Source organism: Pangasianodon hypophthalmus, chromosome 24, assembly GCF_027358585.1.
Source record: "Pangasianodon hypophthalmus isolate fPanHyp1 chromosome 24, fPanHyp1.pri, whole genome shotgun sequence".
Classification (NCBI taxonomy): Eukaryota; Metazoa; Chordata; class Actinopteri; order Siluriformes; family Pangasiidae; genus Pangasianodon; species Pangasianodon hypophthalmus.
The window spans coordinates 9,175,794-9,195,620 of record NC_069733.1 but is presented as its reverse complement, the minus strand read 5'-3'; the positions used below and the strand labels follow the sequence as shown (position 1 = coordinate 9,195,620).

The following is a 19,827-nucleotide window of genomic DNA, read 5'->3' as shown; positions in this document are numbered from 1 at the left end:
AATTGAATGTTTCTATATTTTTAAAAAAAACTATAAAGAGCAATAAACAGTAATAAATGAAACAAAGTCAGTATCTGGTGTGACGAACCTTTGCTTTAAAAAAAATAAAAATTAGTAGTCTTAGGTACAAGTGGTGCAGTTTTATAAGAAAAGTGTTACTGAGCATCTTGCAGAACCAGCCACAGTTCTTCTGGAGACTTTGACTGTTGCACTTGCTTCTTATTTTTGTGCAAAACCCAGCAGCCTTCATTATGTATTTTTGTCTGACAAGTGGTCGATTGTGTAAATCTTTACTGACATACAAACATTTTTCTGTAACATTTAATTTCGTGCTGGAAAACCAGTGTTTGGAAATCTAGAAAGTTTTTGTACTGACTCAATAATGTCAAAGTCATAAAATAAAAATAAAAATCTAGTTTGTACTAAAAAAAAAATAGGGTGCCTAAGAATTTTTGCACAGTTCTGTAGTTCCTGACCAAACATGAGAAAATGAGGAGAAAGTTCTGTAGACATGATTAGTAGTGTTATAACAAAACAATGATACTGGGCTCGGCATGGTTTCTGTGCAAGAGGAGTGCCTGCAACAGACCACACAAAGTGTGATTAAATTTTGATTTAAACTATATCTGACATTGTTGATGCCATTGTGCAATTTCTTGGCCAATAACACAGCTATCTTACCTGCTCAGTAGTTTGTGCAACATCCTGATGGCCGTGATTCATTGAGACACAAGCTGGAGAAACTGTTCACCCTGATTTGCAACTGCAAAGTTGGCTATAGAGAACGCCCTTTTCCCAAACTATTCCTACTACCACAAGAGCCCCAATGTCCTTGGTGGAAAGTCCTTTTTTCAATACGACAAAACAATTCTTTGTTGCTGCAAACAGAATAGAAAGAAAGGCACAGCTTGCAAGGTCCAGTTCACCAGGGCTGGAATTAATTCTCATAGTCCTCACAGTCCCTATTGTGGTGTCCTAGCTTCTGGGGGGCTTATGTCTCGATGTTACTTGCATGAATCTAAGAGTCATTTGATTAAGTAGAAGCTTTCTTGTGTTAGCCTAATTACTGCTGCTTACTACTTCTTCTGAAACATGGTCTTTAACTCTGCTGCATTAGCACCACCTGGCTGGGAAGCAGGCTTTCCTGGGGCCTGAGAGTACCGCGTGGTACATAGTGATGGGTCAGCATAACTTCTCTCAAACATCTAGCAAAGAATAAGCTGGATTTTGATTGCTCACTGTTGGATCAACTGATTTATCCCTATACAGAAAGCGGAATTTCTAATGTGCTCTACAACGTGCTCTACAGCAGTTCCATGGAATTTCTAACGTGCTCTACAGCAGTTTCACAGTGCTACCAGTTTCATGGGGAATATGTCATGCTACCTTCTCCAGAAGAACATAAGAATACTCCTGCAATCACTCCTCTTTTTGGTGCTTTAACAGTGTGGCTGCATTTAAAATTCCGTATCATTATTCTACAATTTACAGTTCACTGATGTTACTGGTCAGCAGAGTTGCTTCTGGAAACTGAATATGTATAGTATAGTCAGTTATCAAAAAGATTGGACAGGAGATGTTGCAAAGACCAGTCTAAAGCTGTTTAAATGAAGCTTATTTTTACCCGGCCATTAGTGGCTTACTTCAGGCTGATCAAGCCTAACTGAAATCAGATAAATTTATAATAGTATGAAACATTAAAGGGTGCAGTCCAGTATACACTTAGTACCTTGCATACAGCTTTGAACTAAGAAGAACCTGCTCTTAAAACCAATTAAAAAGAGACATAGTACTTTATTATTAATTAGCGGAGAAGTATACTAAAAGGATTTTCCAAAAAAAAAAAAAAACTACTGCCCTTTCAAAACGTTTTAAACATATTACAGGTACTTCAGTTCTGTATTCCATAAAGCAGTTACTTGTATTCTGTTACAGCTCAACCCTAGAGACAACCAAGTGATGATTAGCAATTGCCTGAGCTGTAAATATCTCTGGAATGGCTTATGTGGGTGGTTACTTTGCTGTAAAAAGCAATTTAAGGATGGTCGCTTTGCTTAATAGTTACTTTGCTCTAATAGACCATGCTGTAAATGGTATAGTGTAAATCAGTTAAGGTAGGTTTTGAAGGGTTCAGTCAAAATGGATCAAATGAGTAATAAATTGAGTTACTCCGATTACAAATAATCCATATTAAATTATTTTACTTACAGCCACATTTAAGAGACATAAATAAATTAATTATTACTTGAAGCATCAGCATAGCTAAAAGGGAAAGCACGAGTATTATCTGTCAACCTTAAAGCATCTGCATGACAAATGTGTACTCATGATAGTGTTGCTGCCTTTTAGACCTTCATTTACTGAAAATGTAGACAGAACTACCTCACTGCATATCTATCTATCCATGTACGTTTGGAATTTAGATTGCTTTTTTAAGTGGAAAATATAAATGTTGGAAGCTCCATAGCAATTATGTACTCTCCAAGGTGTTAATAATAAACTCACAAGTTCTTGCTCAATAAGAAGCCACAGACACAGCAAAAGCACAAATCAGGATATACTAATCATACTAGAATGGATCTTCTGTGGATAATTTTTAATCAAAATCCTCAGCTAGCATACCAGTTGTTCATTATACCCTTGGCTTTTTTGTTTTACAGCTTGGCTACACAAGGATATCTCACTTTGTTTAACAGGTAAGCATGGATGTTTTAAAAATTGTGCTATTTTATTGCCATATACTCTTCATTAATTCAGTAAAATGATTTAAAGAAATTTGTTTTGGTAAGGCATATCTATCTGGCTTTGGGAGGATTCGTCCTTGCCATTCTGACCATGGGCCCATACAGCATGCTGCTGTTTATCACCAACATCATATTTGTGCTACTGGTGCGTTTCATGGAACCAGTTCATATTCACTACTGGATTTTTGGGCTGCAGATGTGGTGGCAAACATTGTGGCACTTCTATATGCAGTACCAGCAATACTGGCTCCAAGAATCACCAGATTCCAGGTAAACATTTTTTTTTCCACTCACACAGACTACAGCATTTTAAACATCTTTAATATCTTGTTTTTTTTTTTGTTTTTTTTTTTTTCCAGGCTTGTACTGGCCATGTCTGCTTTAATGCTTCTCAGTCAGAGAGTCACATCAGTATCAATGGATCTCCAGGAAGGAAAAGTCATCAGGCATTTCCAAAAAAGCTGCCAGAGCCAAGTTGTTTCCCTCATTCCTTTCATGAGCTACACTCTATATTTTCCTGCCCTCCTTGGAGGACCACTTTGTCCATTCAACACTTATGTGAACTTTGTGGAGCAGATCAGTTTCACTCCACCACCTTCTCCTCTTACCATTCTGCCTTGGAAGATGTTGCAGGTTTTACTTCTGCTAATTCTCAAATTTCTTCTTACAAGCTTTCTACAATCAAGCATATTCAGCCTCAGTAGCTCTCCGTGTATATTATGGATCTGGATCTTCTCCCTGGTGCTCAGATTGAATTATTATGTTCACTGGAAAATAAGTGAATGTGTTAATAGTGCAGCAGGATTAGGTTTCAGTGGGTACAGTGCAACCGGAGGTGCATTGTGGAATGGACTTTCTGATGGTGATGCACTTGAGATTGAAACCTCGAGTAATATTTCCACCTTTGCTCGCCTTTGGAACAGGACAACAGCTGCCTGGTTACGCAGATTAGTGTTTCAGAGGTGCAGCAGGATACCGGTGCTTATGACGTTCAGCTTCTCGGCTTTGTGGCACGGCTTGTACCCAGGTCAAGTGGTAGGCTTCCTTGGATGGGCCGTAGCTGTGTTAGGAGACAACAAGCTACACAAACACATTTCTCCAAGTCTTAACACAGCTTGGAAGAAAGGCTTGTACACTTGTCTAAGCTGGCTCTATACTCAGGTGGTCATCGCTTTTGTTGTGATCACGACTGAACTTCAGAGTTTGGAGGCATTCAAGCTGTTTTGTACAACATACATTGCTCTATTTCCACTTGCAAGCATTTTAATACTGTTAATTTTATAAGACTGCAGTATACACTTACTGGCCACTTTAATAGAAACACCTGTACACCTGCAAATATCCAATGAGTCAATCATATGGCAGCAGCACAATGCATAAGATTATGCAGATACAGGTCAAGAGATTCAGTTAATGCTCATTTCAAACATCAGAATGGGGGAAAATGTGATCTCAGTGACTTTGACTTGGATGGGCTACAACAGCAGAAGACCACAATGAAACTGTACAGATGAAGATTGGAAAAACATTGCCTCTGATCTTCACCTGTCCAGTATCAGCGAGCCTGTGTTCACTCTACCCTCACGTCAGAACCTGATGTGGTCTTCTGCTGTTGTAGCCCATCCGCTTCAAGGTTCAACATGTTGTGCATTCTGAGATGCTTTTCTGGTCACCATGGTTGCAAAGAGTGCTTATTTACTGTATCCTCATGATATTGCTATTAAAGTGGCCAGAGAGTGTATAAAGCTTTCAAGTATATTCAAGTATAGTTTTCTTGTCATTTTTTCATTTTATTTTAACCACAGCAATATCAAGGCAGTTAACAATTTGTAATGATTAATAAGTGATGTGATCATTGCAATTTGAGGAAATAAACATATGTACTCATGGCAATGTCTACCTGTCTTCCTGTCTACATATATGTTGTATGTATGTGTGTGTGTGTGTGTGTGTGTATATATATATATATATATATATATATATATATATATATATATATATATATATATATATATATATATATATATATAAAAGAATATGTCTATTGAAGTGTGTATGTAGGCCTATTTGCCTGCTAGTAGTGCCATCCCTTCCCAAGTGAGTACTATGATGATCACTTGTATAAATGTAACTTCTGTTTGTGAAATTGCACATATACAATGTACAATTACATTTTTATTATTCAAATATTATTCTTTTGTTTTCTCTTTTTTTTTTTTTTTTTTTATTATTGTCAAGTCAATTTTTACTCAAAAAATTTTAACAATTTTTTCTACCTCTCCAACACACAGCTGGTATTCCCAGACACTGCCCAACAGTCTTTTATATTTATTTGTTATGCTGTGTGGAGCATTTTGCTGGCAGGATTTCCACTTGTCCCCTTAGAGGGAAGAATCAGTGCAAATCAATTCAAAGTTATTGTGACTGATCACCTTTAATCTAGGATGAAATATTTCTATTCTGATGAAATTGGTCTCTTCCAGGATGACTCCACAGCATCCACAGGGAAGGAGGGCTCATGCAATAGCCTTCACATTTACCAAACCTCAACCCAACTGAACATATATGGGAGAAACAGCACCCTCTCCACCACCATCATCAAAACACTGAACGAAGGAATGTCTTTAGGAAAAATTGTGTTCATATCTCCTGTACAGTTTCAGAGACTGCCAAGGAGCACTGAAGCTGTACTGCACCTTACTCACACACTCTATTGCTCATCTGCATGGTTCATTCAAGGCAATGACACTTTTTCCAGTTTCCATGAGTTTGTTGTTCAGCAATTGGGGTGACACTGCCATCTTGTGGTCAGTCAATCAATCCAGAAAAAATATCATGATATTTAATGTAGACATATCTTTATAGGCATGGTATATGCCTTCCTTGTAAATGATAAGTCATTCACAGTGAAGGAAGGTTCCAGGAGAATAAAAATTGTGTTGGGATGGAGGCCACAGTTCATTAACCTATCAATGGTTCTAGGTCCATACTAGTGTCCCTGGACATATAAAACATAGTTGGAATGTTAAGTGCTAAATTACTGGAATAGGACTGAGCACTAATAGTGGGCTAGTGTTTATATATACAGTATATATGTATATTCCACATTTTGTAGTGTTACAACCTGGACCTGAAACAGACATATTTGGAATGATATGTCATGAATCTACACAAAATAGGCCATAATACTGATGTGGGTGTAAAATCTATATAGTTTTCAAAATGATTTACAAATAAAAAAAAATGTAAATACTTATGCAACCAGTAAATGTCAACTTTTTTTGTTTAATTAGTCTTTGTGTCACAATACAATATTTTGCACATTCAAATGTTATACATAAATCAAACGAAAAAAAAAAATTGTCCATTTGAATTCCAAGTTGAAAGACTACACAATGTGGAATACTTGAGGGCTGGGGGTTAGGAATGCTTGTGCAAGGCACTGTATATCATCAAGCAAGAGAAATAATTTTGAAGACAAAATAGTACAGTTGAAGCAAGAGATTGCAATAGTACCCCTAACTGTACAAATTGATTCAAAGAGTTTGTGTTGCATATAGGCTCAGTGTGTCACTTTACAAAACAGATCTAACAAATCTAGTGTGTCTGATAATGCAAATACATAACCTGTTACATAACCTGCATGGTTAGTTAGAGTCACTGTATTATCAAGTTTGACCCAAATACTAATCTGTATAATCACAAACAGCCATCGCAGGGGGGTCAGTCACTTAAAAAACACGTTTTTGACTTCAGGGACCCTGACCTCAAAATGCTGTTAGTACTGCTTATGACCAGGGGTGGACAAAATACTGAGAAATATAGATAATGTTTCAGTAAAAGTAGTAAAAATGGAAGCATCCAAAGCAAAAAAAAAATTACTTAACTGAAAGTTAAAAAGTTTCTACTTTTGAATGTACACAAGTATTAAAAAGTAAAAAGTAAATGTCTTTAACTGATGAAGTTTATGTTTAACTTTATCTTTATTTAATGTGATGTTTTCACATGAAAAGTAACTCAGCATGTTTTTTTGTTTTTTTTTTAAATTAAACGGAATTTTTTTTTTTAATTAAATGGAGTTCATGCCTTCAGTGGAGGCAAAGGAGACACCTCATTTTATTGAAACATTTTAATGAGGTAAGGCCAGGCCGCTCATCCTCAAGTTCCACATTGCAATCCAGTGGCTTATTCATATTCAGACGCACATGGATGGCTATAGCACTTACTACTATAGCTATCTTCTGTAGCATATGATGAAGATGATATATTGACATGATTCCTGAGTTTTTACTTCGATGAACTTGACGGAATGCTAAACTGAAATGACTGGATGCTAAAAGGAACCCATTCGATTGATATGTAGTGTACAGTGATTGGCTAGGTGAGAGAAGATGAGACCTTCGAAATTTGCAACAAGTACTTTGCTGGTCTAAATAAAAACATAAAGAGTACAAGAGTACAATCATTCAATTTCAATAATAATCAGGTAAATATAAATACCTCAAAATAATATGATGACACACTTCAAACAACAAAATTATAAATGGAAGACAGAAAAGTGTCACTATCTTGAATCAACCAAACATAGTCTATATATACAGATAGGTGAAAAATTAAAGTTTTCCCCAGGAAACTCAAATGTTCTGCTCTGCACCAGCTCATAAGTAATGCAGTATGTAGTTATGAGAGGTGAGAGAGTGAATACATTAGTTATCTGTATATGGTCCCAGTTATTAGTGAACAATATGGTAAAGACACAGTTATTAAAGCTAAAATATTTATTATTATTAATTAGTTAGTTAATTATTAGTTAATTATTAAGTATATAATGTGTATAGATAATCTTTAATGTCTCTCTCTCTCTCTTTTTTTTTTAATAAATCAATGCAATTAATAAGCATTTTGGAGGTTGATCAGCTACAAATGTCTTAATTTTCTGAAAAGTGTATTGTGAATTTATGCAAACTAAATAAAACCTTGTCATATCACCCAGCCCTAGTTTAGGTGCCATTTGGAAATCACACATTTTTACTGTTCACAACACAAAAAATATACAAAATTATCTACAGTTTAAAATGATAATATACTGATGATGGTGTCTTTACGCTTCGAAATGATCCGTTCCATTCATTGCACAAGTTTCACTGTCAGCAGCAGCATCTGCGACTTTCATCAAATCGATATTCTTCTTCTCCACCAGCTTGTCGACCATCACTACAAAAATAGCCGAGAGTATAAAGCAGAGGCCTGCCAGATAAAACGCAGCACTGAATTCACCTGTCCAGTCCACCAGCCAGCCTGTGACATTCAGACACACACAAAAAGACCTGTAAAAGACCTGCCATCACTATTACTGTCAAACACTTCAGCATCCTGTGCTGCTATTAATGATACAAGGTCAGCGAGACAAACTATCGACATATTATTAGAGATCACTCTTAAAAAATGTTGTCAATTCTAATACATTCAATTGTTTAAAAAGGTCTGGTTTTGCTTCTCTGATATTTTACACTACAACTGAGGCTGGTGCAATTCTAAAACACTTTGGAACTTTTGAACACGTAAGGTTTCTACTTACCTTTAACATAAAATGAAACCTTTCAGATGTACATTTATTTTTAAAGTAACAATGCCATGTGCACATCAAGAAGGATTATTAGTCTTACAGCATGTAAAACAGCCTTTGATAAAAATGGTTTAGGAACATGAACAAACATGGACAAAAATATCACCAACATCCTACAGTGAAGGGATGAAAACATATACGCAATATAAGGTTGTATCTGCTGCAGGAGATTAGGGGTTAGAAATAATACAACCCCTGGCAAAAATTATGGAATCACCACACTTAGAGGATGTTCACCCAGCTTTTTTACTTTATAGCAAACAAACAAATCACATTTTTTTTTATTAATGGCATGTCTTTTTCCAAATCAAGTAGAGGAAAAAATTATGGAATCACTCAATGTTGAGGAAAAAATTATGGAATCAATTTTTAATTTCCATTTCTAAAACAAATACTGGGACAAGTCTAAAAATGTTAATAAGTCAGCAGTTAAAAGGGAGTGCTTACACACTTTAATGGGCTGTTGGACCTGGCTAGAGAGTTGTCAGTTGAAACAATGGAAAGGATTATAAAACTCCTTCAACAAGGAATTTCAACATGGAGTGTGGCCAAAGATTGCTCCCTGTCAGCTGTGTCTAAAATTTGTTGAGTATAAAATTTGTTAAGTATAAACTTAATGGGAAGGTTATGAAAGGTAGATATACATTCAGACTAAGGAAGATGTCAAAGCATCAGGATAGAAAACTCATGCACTATGCCTTGAGAATAGAACAACAAAACAAATGAAAAACAAATGGGTGGAAACAGGAGTCAATGTTTGTGACAGAACTGTAAGAAACCGGCTGAATGAAATGAGATTTACATATAGAAAAGCCAAAAGAAAACCAGCACTAACACCAAAACAGAAGAAAACAAGGTTACAGTGGGCTAAGGAGAAGCAGTCATGGAGTGTGGATGATTGGATGAAAGTGATATTCAGTGATGAATCATGAATCTGCATTGGCCAAGGAGATGATGCTGGAACTTTTGTCTGGTGCCGTTCTAATAAAACATATAAAGATGACTGCCTGAACCAATCAAATTTCCCAACTCATTTACGATATTGGGTTGCATGTCAGGTAAAGGACCAGGGGAGATGGCAGTCATTACCTCAGCAGTCAATGCACAGTTGTACAGTGAAATTTTGGACATTTTCTCATTCCATCCATAGAAAATAGGTTTGGTGATGATGAAATAATTTTTCAGGATGACAATGCATCTTACCACAGAGCAAACAGTTTTAAATCTTTTTTTCAGGAAAGGCATATCAACTCAACGACATGGCCAGCAAACAGTCCGGATCTCAATCCAATTGAAAATTTATGGTGGAAAGTAAAAAAACTGGTCCATGTTAAGGCTCCACCCTGCAAAGCTGATCTGTCAACTGCTATTCGAGAAAGTTGGAACCAGATTGATGGGGAATATTGTTTTTCATTAGTGAGGTCTATGCCTCAAAGAATAAAAGCCAGAGGAGGAGCAACAAAGTATTAATTGTGTTTTTTTTGTTGATGATTCCATAATTTTTTCCTCAACATTGAGTGATTCCATAATTTTTTCCTCGACTTGATTTGGAAAAAGACATGCCATTAATAAAAAAAATGTCCTTGAATTTTTTTTATGTATATTTCACAAACCAGAATGTTAAGCTATTGAACAAAACCTTTTTTGTGTCATATCTGTGATTTGTTTGTTTGCTATAAAGTAAAAAAGCTGGGTGAACATCCTCTAAGTGTGGTGATTCCATAATTTTTGCCAGGGGTTGTAGGTAGATGTGAAACAGGGAAGAATTAGTTTTTCAGGCTATGGGAATCATCGCTGAATGGGTGAGCTCAATCTACAGTGTGTAGCCATACTAGCTCCATTTGATGTACAGCTGATAAACTAGTTTACTGTCTCTCTCTCTCTGTCTCTATGTCTGAGACACCTGCCTAGGCAGCAATGGAAAAATGACAGACGAAGGACTCGTGGTTGAGACCAAAAAAACTACAGGAACTCGCCTGTACACACCTACTTTGCAACCATTTGTAACCTGGCACTTGCTTTGAAACTAGATGGTATATTAACCCTAAGTAAGACTAAATACGATCACAGATGTCAATATACATTTAACTCCACACTTCATGAAACTAACATGGAAATGAATAACACACGTAATGAATCGTATGGTGAGCTAAAACATATGCTGTGTCAGTTTTAACATGATTCCCAATTTTTTTCTTACATAGTGTGTTTTTGCTTTTCAAAATTATCTGCATAATTCCATAATTAATATTTGGTGAAGCCTCTTTAGACCACAGGGTTTAAATAGGGTTCAAAACAGGAGAATGAACTGACTGAACTATTTCTGGACCCCATCTGGGTGCTTGGGGTCCAGAAATAGTTTGGGGTCATTATGTTATTGAAAGTTTGACTTACGTCCAAGTCTCGTGGCACGGACAAGCCTTTGTTTATATCGTCACACATTTATGATCACAACATTTACTCTCACAGTAGAGAATGTTCTGGAGACTAAAATTAATCCTAGGTTGAATTTACTAAAAAATGATCAGAGAAATTATTTAGAGTAAATGTATAGTAAAAGAATGTTTGCAATGCAAGAGATACTAATTAGGACACACTGACCTGCAGCAGGTGGCGCGATGAATGCCCCAGAGGTTCGCAGTAGCATAAAGAGTCCAAGTGCACTGTCAAAGCCCGCCAGCCCTACAATGTCCACTATACTTGTGATGTGGACGGCCACAACACAGCCAAACAGGAAGCCGTAGAGTGTGGTGAAAGCCATGATTGGCCAGTAGGTATGTGCAAGCGGCAGGAGCAGCACCACCACTCCCAGCAAGATGGACACAATCGCCAATACTTGGAGGTTCCTCAACACGCGCAAATTAGCCAGCCAACCACAGGCCAGCCTGCCTAGCAGATCAGCCAAGGACAAAATGGAGAGGAGGAAGGCAGCCCAGTATTGCTCTATACCTTTGTGATTGGCATATGGCACCAGAAATAGAGGTGGGATGAAGAAACCAGAGGCAGCCAAGATGGCAAAGGCAATGTACAGCAGCAGCTCAGGCCTCTGGATCAGTGAGCACTGGAAAGGAGCTTTCTTGGATGTTGGGTCCATCATGAGGGTCGGGGATTGGGAAAATGCCCTAGGTTTGAGAGGTCTCATCAGAGCTCCACACACCAAAAGATTGAGCTGAAGTCCTCCAATGATGAGCAGAGCTCCTTGCCATGAGTAGGTCTCAATGAGCCACTGGAAAAAAGGGCTGAAGGCCACAGCAAAGACGCACTCGCCTGAGCTGGAGATGGAAAAGGCAATAGGACGCCAGTGTTTGAAGTAGTGGCTGACCATGATGTTAGCTGGCATCCAGCAGAAGGATACACCGAGCCCTAGCAATCATGTTACACATCAAGTTACACATCATCTTATTTCTATAAGCTGCTAAAAATTGCTAGATTGTGGAATATTGTAGCCTGGATGAGGCCAGCTGAGAAAACCATCAACATGTTTTCATAATTCACTGTTAAAAATCATTTAGCAATCATACAGCAATTGGAATGTAAGTGCGTGAATAATTAAATACATCTCTGACATCTAACACTACTAGAATACAAGCTGGAGTAATTCTGAGAGATATCTGTGAAACCATCAAGCTTTAAAAAAAAAAAAAAAAAAAAAATTTTATACAGGGCCATGTACAAAATGATCGCTGACAGATTGTAGAATTTTCAGGTTTTTCTTGCCCTTCATTAATCTCAGTCATATGACCTACAAACTTGCTTAGATATTTGTAGTTGGGATCACAAAACATTTCTCTGATCCATTCATGTAAGTAAGTAAAGTACAAGATTTGTTATTATCCAACAAAATATAAAGAAGGCTCTACTACTACCTTGAAGAACTCCTACAGACAGATACATCCATGGCAAGCCCAGACCCAGCGAGGCAAAGATCATGCCTGAAGCAGCCAGAACTCCACCAATCATCATAACACCACGTTGTGTGACATAGACGCCAAGACCTCCAGCAAGTGGAGCTGTACACAGAAAGTACAAGAGTTTTTTTTTTTATAAATAATTTTTTTGTATAATATAAATTATATAATGACTTTTTTTAATAGACTCACTGTAAAGCCATCATTTTTAAATGAAACATTCCTGTGACTGTTGCTGGATCTTGCATTTTAAACTTAAATTTTTTTTTTTTTTTGGATTTATAACATGCCATTTCTATCCCTGTCCTTAATAGTTTTAGAAAATTTTGAGCCATCAGGAAAAACATCACATGAATGTTCCAATGACAGCTGACGTAAGTGAAGCACAAGCTTCACCTCCTGCTCACCTCCTAGATGAAACATAGCAATGCTGGTGGATGTGACCCATGACACAGTGCTGGTGAGGACGTTATAGTAGTTCTGGATCTCCAGGAAAAACAGGCCAAAGTTCTTAAGGACGGCTGTGGTAAGACCCCTGGAGAAGAAGGCAGAGATAACCACCACCCACCCATACCCACCATCTGGTGGATCCACATTGTACTCTTTCATGGTGAGTCAGTCAGTTCCACCTCCTAATGGATAATTATATGACATTTAGATCTCCATTATAAAAAGCTTGTATGCAATTTGTAGCTAATTATTAAACAGGTAAACTGCACATATTTACCTTCTGTAACAATGAAATGTTAACAATTCTATAATATTGTTGAATTGAAATGTTTTGACATTTTGAGGTAAAATTCACATTTATAAGGTTATAAATCAGACATAAATTTTACAGTGTCAGTTTTGCTTCCTGCATTTCCTGCGGCTGCTCCAAAATGATCTCAAGGTGTCAAATCTTGCTCATTAAGAGTTGGCAACGGCAGTACAAGAAATACACAAATCCTTAATCAGTCTGTTCCAAGTGAAAATCCATCAACGTACTTTAGACAACACATGCATAATGAAACCTTATTTAAATGGTATTGTAAAATGTTAATTTAAATGTACATTACATTGATTACAGACTTTAAATTCAGTATATAGTCAATATCTATTCAGGAAAAAACCCAAATATTTACATGTACCTATACCTAAGTGCCAGAGGTAAAAGGAAACATTCTATACAGCTATTACACTCACCAAAGCCAGAAAGTGTTCAATAAATGTAGTTAAGAGTATATTTTAAAGGGAGGAAAGGTTCAGTCTTCGGTAGTAAAGTACTCCAACATCATCCCTTCTCTGTTCCTGTGAAGCATCTGTGGATTTATATTTACTACCTGGTTGCTGGTTGTCGTTCTAACAGCACACAGAGACATATAACAATATCAGAGAGGACAACTGTACACTTCTATTTATAACTGACTTACAACGTGGGTCACTATGGAAAGACTGACGGGTCAAAAATTCTAATTGAGGCCATCAGGCTACACAGAAAATATTGTAAATAAGCTTACTGTATAGTTTGAGTCCACTAGATAAACACAAGTAATCTAAACTTTATTGTTTCAAGTTACAGCAAAACGTCAACTAATATTTTATTACCTACCCATGAAAATACTTGGACCAGTGACAGAACTGCAGTTTGTCACCCTGCGACATTATATTCAGGAACCACTGATCTGATGTAGTCACAGTCAAATGAGCTAAGTTTATGTCTGCAAAGCAAACCACGGCCAACCGCTACGCTTCAGGGGCGTGCTCTCTTAGTTAGGGTTGATTTACACACATCTGTGAGCTGAGCAGATTTTGCTAACCATACTTGGCAGCATGTCTCAACCAGGCCACATATCTCCATCAGTCGGAGTGTGGTCCCATCAGCAGGAGTGCGGTATCCAAGGGATCATCTGGCCCAATGCTAGCAACAAAACAGCTAACACAAGTGGAATAGGTTGGCTTATGTGTCATATGAAAATGCATGTTAGGTTGCATTGCACCATACAGTCCTACCTGGGCTACCACCAGCTTTAGAGTGGATACCACGGCTAGTTTAGAGCCTGTCAGCAGCCTCTATAAGACGACATGGGCTGATCCAGACCCTTCTTTGGACACTGCTGAGACTGGAGCTGAACATGGCAGCTCAACTGGTAGGTCATTAGCAGCCTGGAAGAATCTCTCAGATATGGCTGTAGACACGCATCGAAGAGTGACCTGGCCTTCAGTCTCAGATCTCAGCGGTGCTTTTAGAGTACTGTGTACTTCCTCTCAGGACTGAGACTGAAATCACTGTGTCATAAATACATTTAAAGCTAGCCCATCACCCATCAATAACTGCCACCATTTATCAAAGACCTGAGCCTAACCTTTATTGTTCACCTTTTATCTTTTTTTTTAATCATTTGGTTTATTTTCAATTCACATTTCTGCTACTTTCTTAGAGTTTCAATGGTTAAGACAACGTAACCTTTTGAAATAAACTGAAATGCACAGTCAATCAATTACCAGCAATTTTTTTTTAAAAAGCTGTTGCATATCAGATAAAACTAGAGACATAAAATATTACATTTTAAAATAACTTCTTCCAGACACATATTTTTAATATCTGATTTTAATTAGACACCACCTGCATGACGATGGAAAGCTATAAACATTATATATCTTTCTTCATTTATATTTCACTGTTTTTTAACAGTCCAAATATAGCCAGAATTGCATTCATCTTTCATTTTTATAAAATTATAAAATCTTTATTTATATGTACATAAAAACACATATATAAAAAGAACGCAATTGCATGTGCATTCTTCCTTTCACAGTTCTTCAGGATAAGGAAATATGCTAGCACTGCTAGCAAGGGGGTGTTGGGGGAAAAAAAGCAAACCAAAACATAGTTGCTTAAAGGCTGGTAGAAGTTCCAAGTCCTTAATGAGGTCTGCCAAGATAGCTCACTGAAAAGCAAGGAGAGTGATGATGGAGGTCCTGATTAACGACCTGGTGCTGATGATCTTCAAGGCAGTTATTAGAACAAAGCAAAGTGTTTCTGTCTTAAAATGGAGGCACTTGGGTGTATAGGTCTGAATCACTGCTGTCTCGAAACAAGTCGATGCGCAGGGTGAGCTCCTTAAAGGCCGGACGAAAGGTCGCGTCGTTATCCCAACATTCCTGCATTATCTCATACATCTAACAGAATTAAAAAGACAAGGCAGTTAATAATAATTACTTTGTGAGTATAAAAATATTCTCTAATAAGGAAATCTGATATAATTATCAGATTTATTTTATTCAGGAATACATAATGTCAACATAAAATATTACGTTATTTCCTGGTGCAGTGCCTATGCTTGAAATTTGTTATTAGACTTTTAAAACAGTGTAACATGCTTTTATTTTTTTAAAAGAAGAAACACAACTATAAGTAGCTGTAAGTACTAACAGTCCAAGACTGGTCCTCTTAAAAAGTCCTTTATATAATTAATTAATTCTATGCCATTATATGTAAATTAATGTCATGGTCTTTGAAAAGGTGAATTTATAAACAGATATTGTAATGAAAACACATGATGTCCACTTCAGCTGCTATCTCTGACTTACAAGACAACTTACAGTTTAGTCTGGATTGTTCATTTAGAAGTATTCGCACTTTTTGGCCATCTGTGAAGCCTGGGTGTCTTACCTCTGAGGGGCAACCCACTGGCTGAGGTAAGCGGTTCCCTTGTTTCAGCAGTTCAATGAGATGATACACTATAGTCTGGCCATGCTTGTCTCCTCCCATCATGCTCATAAACACCTAAACAGAGATAGAGTGATGCTTAGCTAATAATGTTGTCTTTTTATGCACAATGTCATACAAAATCAACAAATTCAGACAATGTGATGGTGGACGAATTCTATTTGCCTGATGTGATTACGGGACGTGCACACTAAACCACAAACTAAACCATTTTAAACCCAGTGTCTCCTTTGTGTGAGCAGTAAAGTGATTCTAAGATTTCGAAAGGCCATTGCTTATATGCTGTCCATTGTTCTTAGGATGAAATTAATAAAAAATGAGAACAAACGTTAAAGGAGAAACACAAGGGAATGAGTGATACATACTGTAGGGGGGCTACAGAGCTTGTCACTGTGTGTGAAGAGTTCATACAGCACAACACCGTAACTCCAGACGTCTGAAGCCACAGAAAACTTGCTTTCTGTTAAGGATTCAGGGGCATACCTGAAAACAAATGGACCACATTTGCAAAATCTTAGTGCACTATCTACAAAATAGTTACACAGATTTTAAGCCTTTTGTCTTATAAGAAATTCAGAATAAAATCAATCCAAAACTAATAAACACATCTAAAAAAAATCAAAATACAAACTCTTACCAGAATATTGGACTTTCTCCAGGCTCTTTAACCTTGTAGTATTCTTTGTCCTGAGGCAAAACCTTGGTCAAGCCAAAGTCACCGATTTTTACCTGAGACTCGCTCTCCACCAAGATGTTTCGAGTAGCCAGATCTCGATGAATGTACCGTTTGTTTGCAAGGTACTCCATACCCTGTATCAACACAAGCCATTTATGTATACACCACTTCTACTCAAAATATCTTGTAGCCTTGAGGCCAGTTAAGAAATTAGATAAGAAAGTAGCTACTATTTAATAATAATCACACATGAAGCAGGCATGGATATTGGCATGCATCACTCTAATACCTTGCATATTTGAGAGGCATAATGTACAAGCTTCTTTTGGTCAATCCTGACTCGGTTCTTGCTGAGATAATCTCTCAGACTGCCAAACGGCAGGTACTCCATCACAAGCCGAAGGTTTCGCCTTCCTGGAAGAAAAGACCACCATATTGTGTTCGATTATGAATCTGATACGGAGAAATGCAAACAAAAATTGAGAGTAAAGTTATGAACAAACGTTAATTATTTCAGAAACAGTTTTTCCTTCAAACAGACAAGACGTGTAGGCAGTTTTATTTCGTTAGTTTTGTAGCTGCAAGGGCTAATGCAGCTAGTAGGTTAGAGAACCTTGTAATTACCAGTTGACCTAAATGTTGAGTTAAATAACTTCAGTTACATTTCCTTATGTGGTTTCTGACACTGCATGATTCACTGTTATCTATTAATCCTATTGCATGGCTTAAAAAGTAGCAGCCAGAATCACGTTCCTCCTAGTCACAAAATTGGGAAGCACTCAGTGATGTGTGAGATCTAGGGAGGAAACATGGCCCAAAGTTCTGTAAGCTTGTTGTATGTTAGAAGTGATTCAGATGATAATATAGTATCCATTTCACTTGTATATAAATATTTAAATCAAAATTTATTCTGCTATCTTGTCAAAATGTAAATGTACAAATGGTTTTACTGAGTCAGACAATGCGACTAAGAATACCACTGAATTTGTGAAACCCAGTTATTTTATAATTTTGCTATTAATTAAAGGATATAAAAGAAGGAAGCGAGCCAGCACAAACCCATAAATTAAGACAAATAAAACTAATCATTCAATTCAAACAAAAGAAATGCTGCCGTATAAATGGAGGGCAGGCTGTTCTGTCTGTGCACAGCCGTAAGCCATAAACAAATGCCTCAGCTGACAGAAGATCAAAGTCACGCTTATGCGAGAAAGGATGTTTCGGCTGAGACACACAACAGGTTTAAAAATAGCAGTTTACGTGTGTGACGTGTTTGGTGTGCACGATCACCTTGGTACAGTGTAGATCTTTTTTCTCCTCCATTTTCATGTCACACCATTTTCTTGTTTTCTGCAATTTGTCTCTAGATATTGACCTTCTCAGGTGCTAAATATTCCAGCCTTTGTGAGCTTGACCTTTTATAGACTTTTGTAAGCTATACACTTTTATTACTATACATATTTATTACCAAGACTAGTCTCAAAGCTCCAGAACAAAAAATTACCAAATTTTGGACAACAAACATGTTTTGATCATGCCTGATCAATTATATCTGTGGTAAGGGGAAAAAAGTGCATCATTTATATGGACTCAAAACAAAGTAATCTACATATGAACACATGATTCTAGAAGAAGGTTGGAGGATATTTTAATATCCACAAAACACCTCCTCACCTGCACCGTAGCACACTCCTTTGTACTTCACAATGTTCTCATGCTGGAGAGACTTAAGGATCTCAATCTCCCTCTCAAAGTCACGAAGGTGTTCAGTTGTGCTGTGCTGGAGCTTTTTCACTGCCACCACCTCGCCTGTACCGTCCTGCAGGGGGTCGTATCGGCACATCTCTACACTGCCAAAGTTCCCCTGCAGCACAAAACAGCTAATTAGCATAATCAATAATTAATAAATAAATAATTATCAATTTATCATCACAAGGGTGTGGACTGACTTAGCAAACCATAAAATGTAGTGCCTTTGGTCATTAGTTTGTTTGGTGGTTTGTGTGTGTTCACTTTCTCCTCCTATGATGATGATGCTGGCCACAGATGACTGGCTATGGCTTTGTGTAATGAAGTATTAAAAAAGCCACTCATTGTGTGTGCTCCTTTGCTATGCCCACTAACAAGACTAAGCTCACTCTTCTCTTGCCAAGGTGTTGTGTAAGGCCTGATTTATATTTCTGTCTCTACGAACACATGAATGTGTGGTGCACAGGTGGTCACACAGGTGTCCACTACGGAACAAAAAAATAGAAAAACTGAAAGAAAGAAAGAATCGAGATGCAATAACACTGAGGATCACCAATTGCAGGCATGGAAAAACCTGGAGTTATTTTGCGGGCTCTTTTAATTTAATGCTCAATACTCAGCCAATCAGCACCTGCCTGACAAACAGTGCTATAGATAAGCATTAAGCACTGCAGACTGAGGTGTGGAAGTCAGCTTATCTGTGCACCTCTGCCCACCACACATATCCATAATTCCCCTCTCTTTGTTGTGGCACAGAAGAAGTATAAACTTACCTTATAGCACTAGTGTGGTCCCTTAGTTTACAGTGTATCTGTTTAATTCAGATACAGTGCCCTATTTTACCATTTATTTTCAAGGTTTATTTACTGGCATATATTTTTCTGATGTCACTTACAGATGGATTAATTTTTTAACTCGACTGGGGCACAGAGCTTCACTAATTTTCATACTGAATGTAAAGAAACTAACTTTCTGAATGACAGTATCTACTGCCAACATACATGATTGCTATATTTGATCTGGATACTTCTTTATGCAGGACCTTACACTGTCAACCCTAAAGTATAAAAGGTGGCCTCTACCCCATTAGAACAGGCGATGTGGTCAGTGGGCTCTACTATGCACAGGATTTGCGGACACCTGGACACCATGGACTTCCTTTTGAAATTTAAATGAGTGGATGATGATGAACATTTGAAGTGCACTACCTTGCCAAGTTGCTGTAGGAAAATCAGATGCCTTTCCTCAAACTGCACTGGCTCCTGGTCCTCAAACGCTCCTGTGACAAGCACAAGGCCTCCGGTTCTAATGGGCACCAAGTCACTCTCCATCATCACCGTTTCATAGTCTGTGAACAAATATTTTATATTTCAGAGAAAAAATCTTTCTTGATCTTTGCTGATTTGCACAAA

At 37.4% G+C, this 19,827-nt stretch overlaps 3 protein-coding genes across 3 annotated transcripts in view; 1 reads left to right on the top strand and 2 right to left on the bottom strand.

The window, feature by feature from the left end:
- The first annotated feature begins 2,547 nt into the window (after positions 1-2,547).
- mboat4 (membrane bound O-acyltransferase domain containing 4) lies at positions 2,548-4,485 on the top strand. The gene is made up of 3 exons (XM_026930937.3): positions 2,548-2,696; positions 2,790-3,014; positions 3,104-4,485. The coding sequence occupies exons 1-3, from the start codon at positions 2,575-2,577 to the stop codon at positions 4,026-4,028; spliced, it is 1,272 nt and encodes a 423-aa protein (XP_026786738.3). The 5' UTR covers positions 2,548-2,574; the 3' UTR covers positions 4,029-4,485.
- A 737-nt stretch (positions 4,486-5,222) lies between these two features.
- On the bottom strand, positions 5,223-14,715 carry zgc:114041 (uncharacterized protein LOC574425 homolog). Its single transcript, XM_026931166.3, has 5 exons — positions 13,464-14,715; positions 12,686-12,910; positions 12,237-12,380; positions 10,972-11,733; positions 5,223-8,042 (listed from the first exon to the last, which is right to left on the bottom strand). Exons 2-5 carry the CDS (start codon positions 12,885-12,887, stop codon positions 7,846-7,848), a joined length of 1,305 nt encoding a protein of 434 aa, XP_026786967.3. The 5' UTR covers positions 12,888-12,910; positions 13,464-14,715; the 3' UTR covers positions 5,223-7,845.
- A 137-nt stretch (positions 14,716-14,852) lies between these two features.
- Positions 14,853-19,827, bottom strand: part of jak2b (Janus kinase 2b) — a 29,616-nt gene continuing 24,641 nt past the window's right edge. Inside the window, exons 18-24 of the mRNA XM_026931339.3 lie at positions 19,624-19,763; positions 18,341-18,530; positions 16,956-17,080; positions 16,628-16,800; positions 16,356-16,473; positions 15,934-16,047; positions 14,853-15,440 (exon numbers count right to left, since the gene is read on the bottom strand). Coding sequence (XP_026787140.1) covers positions 15,306-15,440; positions 15,934-16,047; positions 16,356-16,473; positions 16,628-16,800; positions 16,956-17,080; positions 18,341-18,530; positions 19,624-19,763 — 995 coding nt within the window. The 3' untranslated portion in view covers positions 14,853-15,305. The remainder of the gene's footprint in view (positions 15,441-15,933; positions 16,048-16,355; positions 16,474-16,627; positions 16,801-16,955; positions 17,081-18,340; positions 18,531-19,623; positions 19,764-19,827) is intronic.